The 22,185-nt window shown below is 41.2% G+C and overlaps 1 protein-coding gene across 8 annotated transcripts in view; it reads right to left on the bottom strand.

Moving 5' to 3' along the window:
• SIK3 (SIK family kinase 3) overlaps positions 1 to 22,185 on the bottom strand; it is a 277,323-nt gene that overhangs the window by 28,181 nt on the left and 226,957 nt on the right. For 5 of the 8 annotated variants that reach the window (XM_071212343.1, XM_071212341.1, XM_071212347.1 and 2 more), the window contains 8 exons: positions 8,628 to 8,746; positions 7,785 to 7,895; positions 7,409 to 7,552; positions 6,907 to 6,984; positions 6,671 to 6,780; positions 5,106 to 5,259; positions 4,679 to 4,834; positions 1,537 to 1,607 (listed from right to left, as the gene is read on the bottom strand). In XM_071212343.1, the coding sequence (XP_071068444.1) occupies positions 1,537 to 1,607; positions 4,679 to 4,834; positions 5,106 to 5,259; positions 6,671 to 6,780; positions 6,907 to 6,984; positions 7,409 to 7,552; positions 7,785 to 7,895; positions 8,628 to 8,746 (943 nt within the window). The remainder of the gene's footprint in view (positions 1 to 1,536; positions 1,608 to 4,678; positions 4,835 to 5,105; positions 5,260 to 6,670; positions 6,781 to 6,906; positions 6,985 to 7,408; positions 7,553 to 7,784; positions 7,896 to 8,627; positions 8,747 to 22,185) is intronic. The other 3 variants (XM_071212345.1, XM_071212344.1, XM_071212346.1) reach the window with 1 other exon arrangement.

A 22,185-nucleotide genomic window follows, 5' to 3' on the forward strand; every position in this document is an offset into this window, starting at 1 on the left:
TATTATGAAGATCTTCCAGATCCATCACTAGGTTGATAGCATTGATAAGATATTAGTCCCCCTTTGTCGGGTTAATGCCCCCCCACCCCCACCCCCCCACTGCTGCTCTTTTAGAGAATAAGTAAAAGAGGCATTATTCCTTTTTATTACATCACAACCAATGGACATTTTACTTTTTAAATGCTGGTCTAACTCAGAAGGGGGAGTTGGAGGAAGTAAAATCCAAAACAAAGAAGATAAAATAAAATAATTGCTGTCAATTTAAGTTGGGATGGCATTAAAGACCCTAGTTTTTCATTTCCTTGATCTTCGTGACACCAGCAGGGCCCATGTGGAACCTTTTTACCCCATGATAAGCAAACTATAGCATCAACAGCACCAAGAGAAAAAAAAAGTCACCGCAAGTTTCCTTCTACTGGCTAAGCTGTAGAAGGGCTGGCCCACCTGCGACCAGCCCTCTGAATGAACTGTCTCTTTGCACTCGGGACCAGCTTCCTCTTGAATAGCAGCTCTCAGGGCTGTGGGGTTTAGGGAAGGAGTACTGGCCAGCAACCCGCTGAGTCTTAAAACATGGTCTCATTTCATTCTTTTAACTACTTCGCTCCTTTAAGCTAAAAACAGTTAACACACTGCAGTGTAATTAGTGGTAAGTAAACCTGCCAAAGTGTAAGCCGTTAGTGGTTTAATATTCATTTGATAAACACACCCAAAGTTTCCCCAAGAGCCCATGAAAACCATTTTATTTCAACTTCCCTCAAGGGAAAAACATATAGTTTTGAAGAACACCTGTATTTCTGGGAAAATACATGCTGGATTCTGGTCAAACCCCCTCCCCTGAAAATGAGAAAGACGACTCCCACACAGGGCATGCATGGAGCTGAGGACCACGGCTACCAGCATGGGGGCAAGTGAACAGGGCTGCACGCCTGATGATCACTGCCATTGCCTGTGATTTGGGCATCTCTCAACCAGGTCCTGCAAACAATGGATATTTGCATCTGTCCCTGGCCCAAATCCCAAATTCCTTTTTTTTTTTCCAATATATTTTTGTTGGTACAAAGGGGTGGAAGAAGCACACAGCAAACAGTACAAGAGGTATTCATTCTCCTGGAAAGGAAGAATCCATGCCAGAGGTCCATGGCCAGACTAGCTAGGATCACTGTCATCCCAAATCGCCAATTCCTTTTCAGTAAACAGTTCTTGGTAGGTAGGAGCAGGCTTTGTGCCTTGTGAATACTATCAGAGTTGCAAAATGAAGGCAGGGGGCAAGGAAGGAAGGTGGGAGTAGAGAAAAAGTTCTTAGGGTTATTGCTGTCACTTAGGGGACTTCCAATGGCGCTTAAAGAAATGAAATTTTCTGGGTAGTCTTCTGTGTACTTCCATGTGGGGAGGAATATGCCATCTGGCTTGAGCAAAGAGACCACACAAATGTTGAAGCTGCACTGTACCACCTCCTTGGGCAGAGGTGACCTTTCGTTGGTTGCAGGGGGAGCCTGCCCAAGGACGTTCTGCAAGCACTGCCAGATGTCACATTACCTCTGCACAGCTTCCTGATCTGGCTCTCCATCCGAGCTCTCCTCATCCACAGGGGTAACTGCTGGCACGGCCTGCAGAGGGACAGGAAGGAAAGGCTCAAGGTGGCAGTTTGTTCTTGAAATTGGACGTGGTGCAGGCCTTTCTGTTAACTGTCTTATTTGCAAAACTATTCTAGGATGCTGGGTCATAGGGAACTTTCATATATACCTTTCTGTTTTCCCATTTTTACCTTGCTCAGGTGATAATCAGAATTTTCTTATTTGTCTTCATTCACTTATTCATCCAACAAACAGCTGAATGCCTACTATGTAAAATGTGAATTTACAGAAACAGTCCTTGCCCTCATTTTACATTCTAGCAGAGGACAGAGACAAGTAACAAGGCAATTGTAAAAGAGCATGACCAAGTCCTCTAATGAGGGTGCTTGGGAACTGAGGAAGGCATCCCTTAGGGAGAGACATCTAACCTGAGGCCTGAAGGATAAATAAGCGCAGGCCAAGCGAAGAGGGAAAGGGGTCATGATGTGCTAGGCTCAGAGAAAACAGAAGTCTGCAGGTGTACGGGGATGTGAAAATGTAGTAGTAGACTTCACCTGGAATATCTAGAAACTGACCTGTTTCATATGTTTTTTTTCCAGAATGTAAATGTCTCAACTTCGAAAAACCAAAAGGATTTTTTAAAGCACATTTTAGCATAGAACAAATATTTGTGTAATTGCAATTCAAAAATAGTTGTTACCCACCAAAGCACATATGTGAAATGAGAACCCCAAGGCATGCGTCACTGCCACTGTTTGTTTCCATCGCCACATGGACTGGGATGCTGTGCATCCTTGAGGGCTAGCTACTCACAACCTGGGGGCTCACATCATCACCAAGCCCCCGGCACTACAGCAAAAATCAGACCTCAAGTTTTACAAAATGACACTTTCAAAATGGATGATTAGTACAGAACAAAACAAAGCCAAAGGGGGAAAAAACCACAAATTTTTGGATTAATTCTTTTGTTTGCTTCTAGGTTTTCCAGATCCTTTACTACAGTTTTATAAGGGTAGAGTGAACAGGGCTAGGCAGGAGGTGGCTACAGATGGGGCAGGAGAGAAACACTGTGGCCAGTTACAAATGGCCTTGAATACCACATTAAGTAGTTTATTTTGAGGGAATGCGTGGTGAATCTCTAAAGGATTTTAAGCAGAGGCATGATGTTTTAAGATTTATGTTTTAGAAAGTTAGCCCACTTTAGGTGCAGTGTGAAAACAGCTGGCAGTGGGAATTGGGAGACGAGACAAGCAAGGAAGCCAGTTAGGAGGGCACTGTGTTAATCTAGGCCAAGGATGACAGCGGTCTGAGGTAAGGAAAAGGCAGTGGAGATGGAGAAAGGTATTTAATTCACAGAAGGCGAATAACTGATTTGATATGGAGAAAAAGGGAACAGGAGGAGTTAAAGATAAAATGCATGTTTCTAGCTTGTGTGACCCAGGGGAATGACTGTGCCATTCACTGTCCTGGGGGTGGCACAGGCTTAGTTAATTTTGGGACAGGTTGAATTAAGATTGTGGGCACTTGTGGGATAACCAACTAAATCTGTCTGGTAGGCAGGTGTGTGTGTGTGTGTGTGTGTGTGTACACTTCAAAAAAGCATTCAGTGCTGGAGACTCAATGGGAAGTAAAATTATGGGAGTGGACAAGGTTATCCAAAAAGAGTATGTTAAGTGAGATGGGAACAGGACCCAAGATAAGACTCTGGTTTCACCAATTTCAAGGAACAAGCAAAAAGAGGGCCTAAAAGGGAGAATGAAAAGGAGGAACAGGAGGAAAACAAAGAACATACAGTGTCACAGAAGTCAAAGGAAGAAAACACTTCAAGGAGAAAAATGGCCAACAGTGACTAATACAGTTGGGAGGTCCAAAATGATAAAGATGAGGAATGACCAATGGATTTATCAATAAGAGCTTGTTAGTGATCTTGGCAAAAGCAGTTACAGAGGACACAGTGTGTCGCCCCACATCCCATAAAGCTGTTATAAATCACCCTTCACTGATCTTGCCCTTCCCTGAATGACTCTGTCACAATAATCCATGTTATTCACTTTGGTACTTCATCACAAATGATTTTTTCCTATGATTCAAGTGTTTCACATATGTTGATCTTGTCTTCCCATAGCATAAACCTGGTGGAGCCAAGAACTAGGACACATAATTCTTTCATTTTCCTGGCAGCAGTGTTAATGGACGTGTGGCCCATGGCCCTGTGCCAGTCCAACGTTGTTTTGTTACCAATCTGTGCTAAAGTACGTACAGCAATCAAGAGTCAGCTTTTAGAAACTTTTATAGCATTTTAACAGAATGATTTTGCCTGTTGAAGTAATTTAAAAATTTATTGCATTTTGTATGCTTCTAAAATTTCACCTTTCTAATAATTCACTTTTACTGTATTTTACAAAAGTATTAATAAGTGCTGGGCTGAAGGAAAAAAAAAATGGGTCTTAATTTGAGAAGTACTACTCTGAAACACCTTGTAAGGGCTATGAATGTAGTTATGAATGAGTGAATTTATCCAGATGGGAAAATAACCAGAAATAAAAACCCAGGGGAGAAAAAAAAATCTTTGAAAGTGATCGTTATGAATACCAAGTGACTCAGGAAGAGTTTGTGATTCTAGGTTGTACCAAAGATATAAGGTGGTGCTGATAAAAGCAGAAAGAGTTGGTGAGAAGGTAATTTTGGAAACGAATCTAAAAAGCAATTGCATACAGAGGCAACTGTCTGATCCAACTGCCTTCCAGCAGGGAGAAGTTCTCTTTGAGGAGGCCATGAGTTAGACAACGGCTCTTCTGCCCAGATGCAGGCAGGAATGCAGCTGAACTCAATTAGGGGGCCTAGATGCGGCCCACTGAGGATGAGGCTCTTGGGGTAGGGTTCAGGACAGAAATTATTTGGTTAAATAAAAAGTTTGCCAAAGATTAAGTCTGGAAAATTCCACTAGCCTGAAGAAAACATACATTGAGCATCATATGTTTAGACAAAGTAGAAATTCAGAAACGTAGGTTGGAGCCTCCTTGGGCTTCCAACACAGGGTCGCAACCTCTCTATTAAAAGCCTCCAGGAAAGTAAGCTCTGTGCTGTTCTATGCTGCTACTTACTGGTGTCATGGTGACAAGTGGAGAGGGTCCCCGTGGGCGCTTCAGCAGCTGCTGGGCATGCAGTTGGATGTTGGCTCCTCCATCTGATGCCCTCCGGCCAAGGGGGCCCATTCCATTTAGCAGCTGTAGGGTGGGTGGCTGTAACAGCGACTGCTCCTGCCCGAGGTAGAGTGGGAAGGATAGACTGGTGAGGTGTGGGCAGGGGGAGGTTAGGAGACAGAAGAGCAGTACTCTGATCTACTGAGATGAAGGGCTTCTTTGATGGTGATCTAGACTAGAGAAACTATCCCACTCACCCAAGCTGCTTTGTGATAGAAATCTACCTTCTCTATAAGGAAACCCTTAAATCGTGGGGAAGGACTCAAAGCCTCTGAAAGGAAGCTAAAGTTTGTTTCTCTGGGGCAAGCCCTCTTCCATATCCAGGTACCTTGTACTCAAGCTGCCCAGTTGGTTGCAAATTTTGCATGGGCAACAGGTTGTGCATGAAGTTCATGTTAGGGGCCACCTGCAGGAACGGAGCCTGCGGGCTGACTCCAGGAAAGCCAGGTAGGAGCTTCTGCAGATCTTCCATAACTTCCGTGCTGACAGAAAACAGGAGGACAGAGAAGTCTGGTTAATTCTTACTTAAAAGTGCTTGTGCCCCAAAATTGTTAATGCCAAGTTCATTTCTTTCTTCCAATCTATCTCCCTCCCCACTAAATCTGTATTCCCTTCTATGATCTCAGGGCAAAGCAGAAACAAAATGTGTGGGATTCTACTCTCTGCCATCTTACTCCTTGGGACTAGGGATCACTATTTGTCATTGATCCTCATGTAAAACCAGCAGCTCTGAGTCAAGAGGAAATCCTGGCATCAGTCCAGTTCAGGTTTTCAAAGCCTGGAGGTGAACAGCCTGTTTCTGAGGACACAGGCCATCCACTAAAACAATGGCTACCCAAAGTAGCAACTGATTCACCAGGGAAAGAATGCAATTACTCTTGTCAGTGCTGATAGGACAGATAAGTACTGGATGTGCAGGGCTGTCAGGCTACAACAGTAGGTTTTACAGCATACTTTAAAATAAGAGATCTTTCCACTAGCAGAGCGACATAGGGCTCCACCCCTTTGCAGCTGACACAGTCTCTGGAGCCAGAATGTTCCCCTACCGCCTGTTTGATCGTAGGCCGAGAACTAGAAATGTAAAGCAAGCAAATCGGCAGACATGGGAGGCTCTTTTTTTTGAAAATTCACTCAGAGAAGAGAGATGTTTATAAGAAAACTGGCTCTGCCCCTAGCTGAACTCTCAAGAGAACTCTTGCCACAACCTTCTCTTTCCTACTCAGCAAAGAAAATATCCAGCAAAGAGGAAAGGCTATTCTTAATGTTGAGAGTCTTCAACTGTAGCAGAAAAATCGAGACAGCTGGCTCAGAACATCCAACCATGGAACAAGAGATTCCTCCCCAGTGTGAGGGTACCAGAGAACATCCTGAAGTACAGTTCTGGGAAAACACTTGGGGAAACTGGTACTTGTTCAGTGTTTCTGGATTCTTGGTCACTTAATTTAATTTTTCACTGCCAACATAGATAAATTACATCACTATCATTTACCCTCACTATCTGGAGTAATCTTGCATTAGAGCATGTGGCAAACAACATCTCTAAAAGCTGTCAAACTCATGAATTTTAAAGGGTACTTTTATGTGACAGAGATCATTGGATCTTAATCTTTTGGGCAAAGATACTGTCATGCTCTTCACCAAAGTATCGTGATTAATTGGCCTGCTCGTGGCTAACGGCCCACAGTCTACTACGGACAGCTTTGCAATGCTTCAGCCATGTCATGTCTGATCTATTGGAGATCCTGAACTGGGTTAAAATTTTGTCTTGGCCACTGGATAAGATCTTATCTGGGCGATGCAATGAAGAAAGAAGAATGTTCTGCAGTAGAAATTGGAATTCAGGTGGGAATTCCTTGCCCTGGTGGGAAGCAGGGTTGTTGGCCCGCTCCTCACCGTGGGTCAGCCACACCCACTGTGTGTCTCCTCATTGACAGATAGCGAACCAGTGCTTCGGGGGAAGGCTCTTCACCCTCGTCGCTGTCCAAGTTCACTGCCCCTTCCGCCTGAAGTGGAGGGAAACACAATCAAATTAGAAATAAGAGTAATCGGAAGTAAGACGTCAGAAAAGGAAGCAAGGCTTTGGAAGCGAAAGGGGTTTCAGTGGACAACTACCCGAAGTGGCTACTTGCCTCCACAATTTGGTTATCTGGGTTGATGAGCTGCACCTGGGGAACGCTGATGTTCATAGCGGTGCCTGCCTGCTCCGCCTGGGAAGCAATACACACAATACACAAACATACCTTAGGCGCTAGAAGGAAATCACAGATGGCCTTGTAAAGTAGCCTTGATTGCTAGAGTCTGCGTTTCTACCTCTGACTCTTCCGTTCCTCTGCCCTTAGACGCCACAACAAGGAAGCATTCTTTAGAGAGCACCGTCTCTCCCAATGATTTGCTATTTCTTAAAATGAAAGGCAACTATTGTTATTGGAAGACCCTTCCATCCTCTCCGTTAAAGAAAGGTTCAGATCTTTGCGTGACTTCTGACAAAGGAAGAGATGACAGATGGGAGGGGACAGAGGTAAGGAGGAATCAGAAACCCTCTTGAGTCAGGGTTAGTGAGCAACGGCTAAGCCTTTAGCCTTCCCCCTCATGTTACTTGTCCTGAATCAGGTCTCTGGAGTTATTGCCCACCTGGATGTTGACTGGTGTTTGAAAACCCATGGCTCGGGGCAGGCTAGGAGGTGCTCCAACACGCAGGGTTTTATGTCTCTTATGCCGATCACACAGCAGGCTGTAGATTGCACTATAGTGATCATAGGCATCTGATCTTAAGGACTACCAAGAGAGAAGGGAAGAGAGTGAAAACCCCTGGTGAAATGGCATGCCAATGACCAAAATTCTTTGAATAATAACATGGGAAGACCACAGCACCTTCTTTCCAAGGGGCGGAGGAAGAAAAACAGGAGGAAAACACAAAGAACCAAGTTCCCAGGAAGGAGGAAAAATGGAAAAGGCAGGATAGAAGGAGAACTGCTACACCTCACTCTGTTCTCTCTTTTAGAGATACCTGTAGTGTCCGCTCTTTGTCCAGCCCCATGTCCTCCATGGCCAAAAGGACATCCTCATTCAAGGGATCCATTTGTCTTTCTTCTTTTAGTTGCTGGCATTCAGCTATTAACTGTAAATCATAAAGAGAAGCAAACTGTCAACCCCCCAATTAACTATGTCAACCTGGAAGATCATACACAAAGACCCAGCTGTTCCTTTTGCCCTCTAACTAGAGATTGTTTGTACTCAGACAAAGCCTTAAGCAAGACAGTCCTGGGTGCTTGGCTGTGAGCAGACAAGATCCCCCTATTTCCTGAGCTCCTTGGGGCACCTAGGATGGCTGTAATGCAGGAGTTCTTAACAAGGGGTCCATGAGCTTGACCTGAAAATTCAGAAAACCATTATTCTTGTGGGGAAGTGTTGGTGCAGGTGTGATATATTTATTAAATAATACACAGTATAGTGTGGACTTAGTAAGGGGTCAATGGTTTTCACCTGACTGACAAAGGGGCCCATGGAACAAAAAAGGGTACGAACCCCTGCCATAATGGTTTAAATAAAGGTATGGTACAGAAGCCATGGAACCGAGCACACTAAGACAAGGGGAAGGAGAAATCCCCATGGTGGCTGAGCTGCAGAACTGTGGGCTGTATTGTAGCAAAAGCCAGGGAGGGCCTTTGATTTGAGGACTGCTCTCCAATAGCTCAGCTGGTTTTAAATCCCTTCCAGCTTCACTTACTGCTTTAGTTATTACACGGGAGTTTGTTCCCAGTGCCAAGTCAAGGCCTGATTACAATCACATGCGAAAGAGACAGCGGCAGCTCCAAAAGGCGTCCCCTGAGGCAAGGGGTGTCTAGCTCACCCGGTCAAAGTTGGGATCGGCGTCCCCTAGCTTCATCCACTTGTGCTTGCAGATCTGCTCCATGGACAGGCGCTTATTCGGGTCTAACACCAGCATGTGGCGGATCAAGTGCTCACATTCTGCAAGAAGCAAACAGCCTCCCTTCAGGCTTCCGTGACGGGAGGCCCTGATGGAGCTGAGGAGCTAGAAGCCAAGGATTTTCAAGCCCCTTGCTTCTGATTTGTCCTTCTTGCTCCTTACCGTCTCACTGCTTACTCCAGAAGGGATTAGGCGATGGCAGACAGAGATGAAGAAAAGAGAAATGCAAATCTGGTAGTCTGGTTTAACACCTTCACTAAAAGTCTGACTGGAAAAAGTCTGGGGATAACCCATGGATTTTATTTATTTATATTATGAGGGGCTCCATTTAACACAATTAATGAAGAGCTGAAAGGCCTCTAAAGAGATGCATTATCTTACAAGGTTCTCAAAATATTCAGTTCCATCCTCCTCTATGAACTATGTGCATACTAATACTTTAGGCCTAGGTGTCCCCAAGCTACCTTTGAAAGCCAGGGAATTTGACATTTCTGATGGCACAGGGTTGAGGGAGAGAGGCAGAGGCACAGGATCCCTCCCTCCCACACACTGGGATTCAGCTAACTTGGTTTACCATTTTCTTAACGTTGTTGAAGCATTCATGGGTGCATTAAATGTGCTGTGAATTACACAGATTCAGAGCAATAGATTATCGTGTTCTGGGAGCTCATACTACATATTATATTGCAGAAAGAGCAGTGGATTGCAAAATCACAGATGACCATTTTGATTTCAAAACCACCCTGTATTTCTAAGTTTTCTCATTTGCAAATGGAGGATACTGGGGATGATGTATAGTAGTTATGGTACTTGTGGTGGAGTTGGTGATGGTGGTGATAAAAAACAGCAGTACCAACAGATACTCTTTTTGAGCACTCTACAAGTTACGACTATCCCGTTAATCCTCACAGCAATTCTAAGAGGAAGCCACACCATCATTTCCATTTTACAGATGGTAATAATTAGGCATAGAGAAGGTAAGAAAAAGCTTCTCCAAGGTTTCTAAGCCAGATTTCCAAACAGACACAACCTTACTCTTCAGCTGGTGCTCTCACCCACCAGGCTACAATGCCTCCACACTGCACCGGATTGCTGGGGGCCAAGCCCCTCAACCAATTAATTGACATCTTCATCCAAGCCATCAGCACCTCTTGCTTATTAGACTACTGCAAAAGTCTCCCAACTGGTCTTTCTGCTTCCACGCTTGCTCTATTACAACCCATTCTCAGCAGAAAAGCAAAAGGGGATTTTTCTAAAATATAAATCTGAGCAACTCTCCAATGTCTCCCCATGACCTTCAGAATAAAATCTAAAGTCCTGAGCCTATGAGGTGCTGCCTACATCTCTGAAGTCATCTCCTACCACGCTTCCTTTTGCCTGCTAAGCTCTAGCCACACTGTCACTCTCTGTGGTCTCTGAACATGCTTAACACACTCCTACCTAGTGGACTTCATACCTGCCATTTCCTTTGGCTGGAATGGCTGCACCTAGATCTTCCCATGGCTGGCTCCTTGCCATTCAGGTAATAGCTTAAACGTTACTTCCTCTGAAAGCTCTTCCTCACCACCTAATCTAAAGGGGGTGTCCAGTCGCTCTCTAATATAGCACACTGTTGAATTTCCTTCATGGCACTTACCATGTTGAAATCATCTTGTTTATGTCCTTGTTTGCTGTCTAGCTCCCCCACATGTAAGCCCCGTGTCTTTTTCACTGCTGCACCTAATACCAAATCCTTAACACCAAAAATGGTTATTATACCCAACAGGAGCTGAATAAGTACCTCATAATGTGTGAATAAATGTTCATAAAATATTTACTGTAATCAAGAGATTGTGTTTGTGAAAATGCTTTTAAAATATGGAATTCTCTGTAAGATACAGGTTTTTAGATTATATGGTTCTATGTTATTACAACTTCCCTGAAAACAAAACTGGTCTGTGGTGACAATAACAACAAAAATAAATTACTGCTAATTTCTAAAGACTTTTAAAATGTTAGGCACTGTGCTCTCCAGCTTTATTTCATTTAATCTTCACAACAACCCTGTGTTAAATACTACTATTAGCTCCATTTATATTTTTTTAAACCATTATTTTTTTTAATTGATTTTGTAAAAATATTACATTAAAAAAACAATATGAGGTCCCATTCAACCCCACCACCCCCACCCCACCACTCCCCCCCAACAACACTCACTCCCATCATCATGATACATCCATTGCATTTGGTAAGTACATCTCTGGGCATCTCTGCATCTCATGGTCAATGGTCCACATCATGGCCCATACTCTCCCACATTCCATCCAGTGGGCCCTGGGAGGATTTACAATGTCCGGTGATTGCCCCTGCAGCACCATCCAGGGCAACTCTAAGTCCCAAAGGCGCCTCCACATCTCATCTCTTCCTGCTATTCCCCATACCCATATCTATTAGCTCCATTTATAAATGAAGAAACCAAGATTTTGAGAAGTTAGATGGTGTGTTCAACACGACAAAGCTAATACATGGCAGAGCCGGGCCTTCAAAGCTATATTCTTGCCTACCCCGTTATTTATCTTTACATGAATATAAATTCTGCTCGATCTATTTTTCCAGGATGAATTCAAATCCGCAATACCCATGGTTTCTCCACCATTTCGCAAACATCATTTCATATCACTGTGTTGAAATAAACAGTAAGAGTAATTAAGCTAAAATTTTAATTCACTCTAACTTCAATAGAAAATACAACAAGGTCAAGGTCCTGTATCAACATAATTTTATATCAGGCATCAAAAATTTGTTCTTGCTTTATGATTAAAAGTATATTCAAACCCAGTGTAGATCCTAAAAAATGTAGTTCCTACGTCCTTAGAAAATAGAATAAATGTCATCTACAACATTAAGCTGTTATTAAAATTATGCTTCCAGGGTAGCATCTGTATATATAAACATCATCAACATTCCCGTTTATACTCTGCAGCAGCTCCTTGAGCAGGAAAGAAATGTCCTTAGTTTTGAAAGTTACTAAAGCTGGGAGCCTGCTTTGAAAGTTGTGAGTTAGGACCTCTAGATGGCACTCTTCTGTTTTCCTTTGCTTTCATACAGAATTTAGTCCTGAATCAGATGCCCAAGGTAGAATGACATTCATTACAGGCTTACTTTACAACAGAATTTTTAAGGCAATTTCCTTAAAAAATCAATGCCACCATAAGAAGTCCAGGTTAGAGGACATATCTAGTTCAATTTCAGGATGCTGAAACCTCTCTTCAGGCATTCTTAACCATTATTTAGTCTTCAGATGCCTTGAAAAATCTCCAGAAAAATGAACACATGCATTTATGCATACATTTCTGCATAAAAGTGCTCAAGGAGCTGAAGAAGCTAGCCAGAATCCCTAGATGTCAATAGGTCAAAGGTTAGAACTCCTGGTTACAGTGTCAATACCTAAAGGACAAGATCCTGTATCTTTAATGTCCTACGTAATAACCAGCAGGCAAAGGAATAGAAAGCTAACGCTTTTCACATGGAACACAGATGGTAAAATATGGCGGAATGTAGAAAGCCAAGAGATTATCATTAACTCATACTTCCTAAGTGTCATAGAGTTCATGAATTTAAATTCCAACTAGATTTAAACACACCATTCTATATAAAATATGGAAAGAGGGTGAAAACGAAGGGAATAAATTGATTTCAAACCAATAACGCAATCAACCACAAAACAGTCCATTTAAAAGAGTGGAAAGAAAACGGGGCCTCAGATCAAAGGGTACAAAACATCAACTTTTCCAGATGCCAAGAAGTTGTCTATTTCAATGTCTAAAGTAGTTCCAACACTTGTTTTCTTCCAGAAGGCTAAGCCTCTGATACCGAATGAAAGGGGAGCACTTTGGGCAACGCGGGCAGATGCCACTCTGCCTGCTTCTGGGTGCCAAACGAGCAGCCCCCTTCAGAGGGTGGCTTTCCTCTGCTCCAAGCAAGACGACGCGAGTCTCTGCAGTGAAAATCACTGAAGGCCCGTGAAACTTGATATGCCAGCAGAATGCTAACTAGTGAGCACACAGCTCAGGCCCTGGCCTGCTTGCTGACAGGAGCTGGGGTGGCTTTGTGGAGTGCTAGCTCCCAGAGGGGCAGGGTCCTAAAATGGAAAATGAGATTGCCAGTGTGGTTCCATCCAAGAAGGCAAGGTCTTTAACATCCTTTCTTTTTTTTTTTGTCCTTGGTAACAAACAAGTTTTCTCTAAGAGGGTGAAAATATTTAGCCGGGGGAGGGAGGGGGAGGGGAAGGAGGATGGAGGAAAGTTCACCAAGGACAGATAACAGACATTGTTTTCCAGTTTTCATCTTCAAAGGCTAGATGAAAAAAGAGAATAACTTGAGAAAGAATTTTCTGATTAACACTTTGAAAACATGCCACCTGAAGACAGGTTGAAAAGCTGAGTGAGGCTGGTTTATCTTGGAGAAGAGAAGGGGTGAGCAGGAAGGGGCACGCTGGGTGTTCTTTAAATATCTGGAGGGTTTTTACAAAGAAGACAAATAGATTTATGCTGTGCTGCTCCAAGGGCCTGGTTTTGGAGTTACTAGGAAGTTGAGTTCAATGCATGAAAAATCTTTTGAATTATCAGAAATGATCCAAATTATTGGCTCGAGGTCCTAGGGATCTGAGGAGGGGCCCCTTAGGGACGTGAAAGGGGCCAGTCAGGCAGGCAAGGCCAAACCCAGAGCACAGCTATTTCTACCTGTTTTACAGATTAGCATTCTGGGTAAGATTTCATTTTAAAAAGTAAGTCTAGAAACAGGATGAACTCCTTGGTCACCTCCAACTCCCAAAACTTTGTAACTATAAAAAGGGAATGATGTTCTGAAGAAGTGAACTTGTCACTGGAAACAGAGTCAGAGGCTGGCATTTGAGACAGGCTCCCAGTATTAGGAGGGAGGAAGACTGAGTTTTGTAGCCCCAATTTTGTATCACACAGTAGGCCCTCAATAAATGCCAGTTGTAAGAAACACTGGGCTAGCTACAAATTCCTTCCAACAACTTAATGTCCTATCCTGAGAATCCACAATTAGAATAGGCTAGCGTGGCATTCGCCATGTTTCCAGATGGGAATACCCAGAAAACTACCATTTTATTACATGAGATTAAGATGTGGCACTGTTAGTGGGGCAAAAGCCTGAATCAGGATTTCCAGGGTTTCCCCTGGTAGCTTTAGAGTCCTTTGTCTTACTCAAGGGACCCATACTCAGTAATCTTTTCTGAGACTATACAGAATAATGTGTAAATCAGATAACCACTTCTGCACGTGGGCATAGCCATAGCAGCAAAGTTAGGACAGAGCAAACCCCAAACACCTCTTGGCTGGTGAGCCTATTCCATAAACCCTGTGGATTTAACTGAAAATATTCATTACATCCCTTCAGCATGCTGAGACAGTGAGAGAAAAGCACAAAGGAAAGAGCAAAAAACAAAACAGGGAAGGAAGAAAGGAAAGATTAATAGAGCACTTCATTAAAAAATATTATTTTATGATAATTACTAACATTTATTGAGCACTTATATGCTAGGCAGTGATAAGCCTTTAAAGTTAATTTATGTATTTAATTCATACATCAACCCCTATTACTATTGTCTCCATTTTTATGGACAAAAATTTGAAAATCAGAGAAGTTAAGAAATTTGTCCAGAAATAAGAAGCAGAGCCAGAATACAAATCTGGTCAGTCTTATTTCAAAGCCAGAGTTCTTAAATCACATTGTGCCCAAAGTAAATTAATTGTATTGGTGTTTTAGGTAGTAGCCAGCCTAGCTTTATAAAAACAAATCAAAATAATTTCATTCCCCCTTCAGTAATCTCAACAGGTTCCATCACTATAGACTGAAACAAGCCAAGTTAGTGAAAAACAGGCTGGGTAACAATTTCATGGTCAGTAGGCTCTGAGCTAGCGGGAAAACGACTAGGAGGTGGGAGGGAAGCAGAGGCAAATTGAATTAAAACAAACTGAGAAGGCAGGAATGTAACATCTAAGGGGAGTGGTGGTAGCTGTCCTACTAATAATTTTGCAGTTAAGGATTCAATACACCATAGAAGAGCAAATGTGGTTTATATACTCTGGTTGTTGCAAGGCCAGGAAAACCACAATGGAAGGCTAGAAACAAGAAATTTCTCCCATCAAGGAATCATGGGCCGGAGGAAGGAATAGGCAGAAATTAGGGAACTGAATCATCAGGCTCTTGAGGCTGATCCTATGATGGCGGGAAGGCCAACTGTCCCTTAAACGCTTTATGCGATGCCAAAGTACTGGGCATGGCAAAGCAATCATTTTCAGCTCTGTGGGCAGAGGAGAGGCCTGAAAGAAATCGAGTCATAGATTCTTTCTGGCCACATAAAACTCCTTTGAGCTGACGGGAACATAAGACATCTGTGTGCCAGGAGGCATGGGAAGAGTGCAAGGACGATGCAGTTACCCAGGAAACTCAAGCTTCTTTCAGGTACTTGGTTTAGTTTCTCATGCATCCTGTAGTCAATGAATACTAGGTGTGTTCAAAGGTAATTCCAGAGCTTTCAGCCCAAAAGCTCTTTATTTTCAATAATTTTAACCTACCAGAGCAATTCAAATTTCAAAGAGAGCTCTATTTGAGAAAGAAAAAAAACCTCAAAGAGGAAACAAAAATAAGCAGGACATTAAATCTCCAAAACCTCTGTTTCCATGGGAAATGAATAACTGTCTATAAATTTTTTTTTTAAAAGTCAAATAGTGTTAAGTCTTAAACTTCGGTTTTTCAGAACAAGGATACCATGTGCTAAACTGCCTGATTTGGTCATCCATTCATTTTGTCCAGCACAGATACCAGTCTGGGGGAGAATTAATACTGTTACAGCAGACCGAACAAGACTGGTGAATGGTCTGCAATGAGAGTCTCAGGTCAGGGCAACACATCTTTGATTACAATCTATCCCTTTATTCTATATGTTTTGGATTTACAAATGCTTGCTATTCAGATCTCCTCTTCAATGCTGGCTGCCTTTTCCAAAATGAAAAACCACACACAAGACTTTTTTTTCCCTTAATGAAAAGAAAAGAAAATCCTTCCTAATGTCCAGATTCTGTCATAATTATGGCTAGGATAGTGTGTTTATCTTGCAATGTCACGATGCCTACAGAAAAATGAAAAAGCAAAGCAATAAGAAACCAGAGGCTTTTTTTTTTTTTTTTTTTTGCCAAGGTACCTTCTTTTGGTAAGAAGCTGATCACAGTTAGGAATCCTTATTCTGCTTGTGGACTAAGCCCTGGAAATAACATTTTTAAAATATGCCCAAGGAAAACCCTGTCATCATCAGCTGTCAGCTAAAGTCAAAGCTGACATAGTTACTATTTTATATAGTTACTATTTTGAAATCTAAATGAAGTGGACAAATGTACGTAAAAATAGCATATGCTGAAGGTGCTACCCTTATAGATGCATTCATTGATAGCATTAATATTAAATACAATCATAAAAAATACAAAGGTTTTTTTGTGTGTAATGAAATTTTGTTATATTGGATATTGCTAGAACAATGGCTCTCTAAGGCATGGAAGACTTTTAATGCATAAGTTAAATTTTGATACATTACTGCCACAATTTAAATACACAAACATTTCTAAATCCCAAATTCAGGGCCTGTTTATTTAAAGTAATAGTCAATACCATAGTTTTATACAACCAAAAATATATACAATCTTAGAATTAATTATAATGGAATTTAATCTATAACAAACCGTATTGATTGTGTTTTAAGATTTAACTTAAGAAATAACCATTGAGACCAGTTCCTCTAACACACTGGCCCTGAGGGGCAAATTGTTTCTAAACCATTGCTTTCAGTTCTTTTAGGGAGAGAAAAATGAGTCCCATACAATTGGACTACTTCAGTAATCTTCCTAAAAGGATAAATCAATAGCAAGAGATGAGCAGGAAAGTGGAAAGCTCTTGATTTAAATACAAATCCCAACACTGTTAACAGATACAAAGTTCCTTGTAACTCTAAATCCTATAAGGCACTTTCAGTGGCTAAACACACAGGCCATCCAGATATGGCTTAGAGCAATTTAGCAAATATAGAGCAGATAGGGAAAGCTTCTATTAGAAACCAATAAGAGGCTTTCTTCTTCTGTTTTAATAGTTTATCAACTGGAGATAGACTGAGGTGGGGGCAGTGTTTGATCATATATTTCTATTTATTATATAGAAATACCTATTTCTGAACCTTATTTTCAATCAGTTTTTCCAGGTGGTCTTAATGCTGCCAGAATTAAGATTCAGAAATTAAGAGACCCTGACTAAAGGCTAGGGATGCCAACATTTACCTCTGACCCCAACTTTGAAAAGACCCTGGCTTGCCACATTGTCCTACTGGAGGCTATTTTGCAGTTCAGTTAAAAAGTTGCTGCTCATACAATCATATCTTTATTTATATATTTTTTCTGAATCATAATATCAATCATGATACTAGAACAAAATTCTGGTTCAGCCATAGTCCAGGGTCCAATCCAGAGAACTCTGATAACGAATTCTTCCTCTTCATTAAAGAATCCAGATGGAGATGAACCAAGATATCTATTCCAGGACCCTCCTGACACTTGGAATAATTTGTCAGATATGTATTTACTGAGAATGAAAATACAGTCAAAGAGGGTTAGATGGTCTCTGAAGCCATAATGTGAGCGTTCAGATATCAGCTCTGTCACTCACTAGCTGGGTAATCTTGGGTATGTAACTTAACCTTTCCGTGTCTCTTGTTTATCAAATGATGATAATCGCTTACCTCAGAGAATTATTTTGAACATTAACTAAGTTACTGCAGCACACGCCCATACATAGAAAGAGTTCAATAAATGTTAGCAAGCATCCAAATCTCCAGAGCCCTTCCACTTAGAATTTCCTCCCTTCCTCTAGTTTTTGGTACAGGGTTGCCATTAAGTAAGGTGGAAAAGCTCTGAACTCAGAGGTCATACTTTGCCTATTCTGTTAAGTAAAATCATGGGGATGGTCAGGGGAAGCCTGCTTCACGCTGAAATAGTTCTAGCCTCTTTCAAAACTGACATGATTTGTGATTTCTGCATTCACTCACATGAAAGCAATTACTCGGATTTTCTCCCTAGTGGTGGAGCGTACCTCCAAAGGTATAAGAGAACTGCTCTGAGGACTCTACGTCCCTTCAGATATGGAGTCTGATGGGAGAGCTTTTAGCCCCTGTTCCATCTTCTCTAAACGAAGTGCTTTTAGCCCAAAAAAGATGCTGTGTGATCCTTGATGTGTATGCCAATCAGGACAGAGCCATTTGCCTCTAAGTGGAAGCCTCTTGGCAGTAGCTGCACAGTACATTCTCCATCAGAAGCATTATGTAAGCCTGGGTCTTGCATTCCCAGGGATAAAATGCTTATGCAGTATTACAATTAATTAAGTCACAATGAAGTTTAATCAATAAGGACTCAAAAATATTGTCCACAAGAGATCTCTATGCACTCTCCATCACTGAAGTTTTTTTATTGTAAATTAATTTTCCTTCAGTTAAATAAATGACCGATATTACTATATTTGCCAGAAGGTGATATAATATAGGAATAAGGCAAACTGGGCTTTAGGAATTAGGCTTCTGATGGTTGTAAAAATAGATATTGCTAGTGAATGAGTTTGGCACTCAAAAAAATTAAGTTCTTGGCTTCCATCACTGGGAAGGGGAGAAGTCAGCAGAAGTACTTACTGGCACATGGGGCCAGTTCTTATCAACTGCAACAGCTCCAACAAACAGCAAGTTCAACCTTTGATCCTTCTGTAATCTAGGCTCAGCGTTTTTTCCTAACTGTTTCCTGGGATGCTCTGACAAGTTTAACCCAAAAGCACTGGTCTGGACCAAACTTACTTTACTTTAGACCTAGAAAGCCAACTTCAGATTAGATGGAAAACACCCTTTTTAAACTAGAAGTCACCTGACCTGGTCTCCTTCATAACGACCTGTGTAACGAGTGCGTAAAATCAATGGTGGCTTGCTGCTTAAGCCATAATTCAGATCACTAATCATTTAAAAAATATAATACAACACTGATGTAAGATTCTATAGGTAAATGTAGTGATGATCCCATCTTTCATTAAAAATATTTCCTGAATGTTTATACCATATCTGGCACTGTTAGGTTTTATGGAAGATATTGATCAAGGGGCTTACATTCTAGAAGGGAAGGGTGGAAGACGTATATATAACTATAATGCTAAGTGGTAGAAAATCAATTCAGCCTCAAATAAATCCCCTTTTTAATTTAGGAATACTCCTGTCATTCCAACTTGAAAGGTTATCTCTTTACTGTGTCTCAGGGATGCCCACGACGGGACGCTTTTGTCAAACAAGACTAGGCATAGAAATATCCACTAATTGTGAGTGCGAATGCTTCATCCCACACATTACTGACAATGAAGAGAAGCCTGGAATTCTTGAACTAACTGTATCCATTTGTAGAGCATGGCCTCCCACAGCTGCAGATACTCTGGAATTCAACTTGGCTGGATGGAAAAAGAAGCTAGACAGATGACAGGCCTTTCTCTGCCTCCCAAGTGTTAATTTAGAAAACTATCCCACCTCTCTGGAATTTCTAGATTCTATGGCAGAAGAAAATGGATAAACTCAGCTCAAGTCTATGACAACATCTTGAGGAAAGAAAAGATCTTGTTCTAAAGGATTTCCCTTAATCACATTACCTTATGTAGTATAGAGATGGAAGACCTAGCAGGCTGGGAAGCAGCTGGTGCTTGCCTCCACATAAAGAACTATCTTTAGGTCTAGTGACATACAATTGTGCCCAGAAGGACTAAGAGACAGACTCTAGTCTTGAATTTGAAAACTCCGTGGTACTCCAAGGATGTCTAAACCAAGAAAAGAGTAAACAGTCTCACACATTCATTTTCTCCTATGTCTGATCCTTTCAACAGCATTCTCTGATGGGCCTTTGGATTCAGGATTATGATACCTATGTCCCTGCAGGCAGACGAGATCATACTGGTAACACAGCAATTATCTATTCATTTCCTAGGCTGGGTTGTTTCTTGTTTTCTGTACTTACTCGGACAAAAACTTTCATTCCTACTTAGAGAAACTGCATGTCTGGGATTAAGAGGGCCCACCTTTGGGATAATCATGGCAGCTGTCTCTGAGTCTCTAACCTTTCCTGTCAACTTACATCAATACTGTGTGATCTATTTATCTTTAAAAAAAAAAAAAAGACAATAAAAAATGTGTTAAAAATAAAAGTCAATTAACAAATGTGGCTATATATATATGTGTGATCTAAAATTGAACTAAAAATATTTTCCATTTCTTTTTCCTAGCCTTTTAATGTAAATAATTTTAACTTGACACTACTTTAGGTGGGAGCATGAAGCCAAAGTAAAATTAAGGCTTACAGATAGAGAAAACGGCTCTGTTACTTGAGAGGAAGCATAAATAGAACTGAAAACTGTTATACTATGACATGGACCATAACAAAAGTATGGTCTGGACTTTCTGAGGGTTCTTGCTTCTTTTCCATCTTACCTTTTGGGCATGGGGTGACTGACTAGGAATTCAGCCTCTCTTGCTCTGCTGGACCGTTGTTTCTCAATCTTTTATGTTTAAAGTTTTAATGTGCATGGGAACCACCTGGGATCTTGTGGCATGCAGATTTTGATCTAGTCGGTCCAGGGTGACCCCTAAGATGCTGCACTTGGTTGTTTTATTCATACAATAAAAGTATTTACCATGTGCTTATTTTGTACATAATAAAAGCTCTTCCTGGCTCTTGGTGCTCCTAGTCCTGGATTTTGGTTTGGTTATTTTCAATCCATTCTGGGGCTGCTTCTAATCATGTATTTCCAGCCTGATGTAAACAATTTCCAGGAGCAATGGCTATACTGATATACTCAACAGTGAACTGCCTTTCTATGCTTTTCTTTTTAAATGGAGTTCTGTTATTAATAAACGAACACTTGGAAAGTAAAAACAAAAACAAAAAAACACAAAAATTAGTTCTTTCTAAGTAGTTAAAATGTTATGTAGTTTATTTCTGAAGACTAATAGACAATGTGGTTGACATTATGGTTGTTAGGATTTTAACAGGATCCACTTTGCTGAAGCCAGCCTTGGTAAGACCTTAATAAGAAATTTTTGCTGTGTTGCAAAGGCAGTGGGGTACAGAGGATCTGAGCCATTCTCAGGAAATACTGTGGACTTCAGAACAGCAGGTGTGGTTTGTTCCTCTTCCCCTTTCTTTGCAATAATATGGTGCAGTAGAATAAGTACCGAATTTGAGTTCTGCCTTAAGTCACTCATTACCTGTGTGGCTTTGGGCAAGTCAACTAATTGCTCTACACTTAAGTTTCCTCAGCTGCAAAATGATAAAATCACATGTCTTTAACTATCTCACAGTATCCTTATGTAGCTCAAATTAGATCAAGTATAAGAACATATTTTGTAAACTCGAAAGCCCTAATGAAATGCAAAATTATTATAATTCATGTTATTATTTGAATATATAATATTATCTGGAAGAGTTTTTGTAGTAAGAATTTTAACAAACGTATGCATTTGTTCACTCATTCGACCAATTATTACTGAGTGCCTATTAGGACCCAGGCACTGTCTTAAGCCCTGGGAATATAATAATGAACAAAAACAAATAGCCAAGTGGGGTAGGGGTGGGAGGTGAAGAGACAAAATAATGTTTGTAGTGGTAAGTGCTATGAAGCAAAAGAAAGAAGAATCAGGGGAAGAGAACAATCTGGAGGAACAAGAAGGTGTTTGCTTGGTAAGTCTGACACACAGCAAGAATGTGCTTCCCCTTGGGACATGAGGGGAAAAGCGATCAAAGGGGTTGGGGCCAATCACACTTGGGCCTGTAGGCCATAATAATAAGGATATGCTGAATTTTATTTAAGTATAATGTAAAGCCACAGGAGGGTTTTAAGCAGGATTATGGCATAGTTAGATTTACTACCTATTAAATCCTGCTACATACCAGATACTGTGCTAGGCTACAGTGAAAAAAGGCATGTTTATAGTTGTTGCTTTCTCTAAGCTCACAGTCTGGTGTGGAAGGCATACAATGAAGGAAATAACCATACTCAAGTCTGGTAAGGACCTAAGAGAAAGTACGGAGACCTGAAGAATGGGTAGAAATTGCCTACATTCTAGGTAATTTCTTATTCTAGAGTCTAGAATACATAAGTGGATGGACTGGTATAGGGGGGGAGAGACAGAAGAATTCTAGCAGAAAGAACTGCTGCAGAGAACAACAATTTGTCCAGGAAAGTAGAAGAAAATTAAGGTGACTGCTTGAGGCTGAAGAGGTAGGCAGGAGCCAGGTTATGAAAGTAATTCTCTGCCAGTATTTTTTAATCATGAGATCAACTTAGTAAGTTATAATTAGCATTTTAAAAACAGAATAGAATAAAACATACTGGACTGTGCGACACATAGTAAACGTAAGTT

This window comes from Dasypus novemcinctus, chromosome 27 (assembly GCF_030445035.2).
Source record: "Dasypus novemcinctus isolate mDasNov1 chromosome 27, mDasNov1.1.hap2, whole genome shotgun sequence".
In the NCBI taxonomy this organism is placed as follows: domain Eukaryota; kingdom Metazoa; phylum Chordata; class Mammalia; order Cingulata; family Dasypodidae; genus Dasypus; species Dasypus novemcinctus.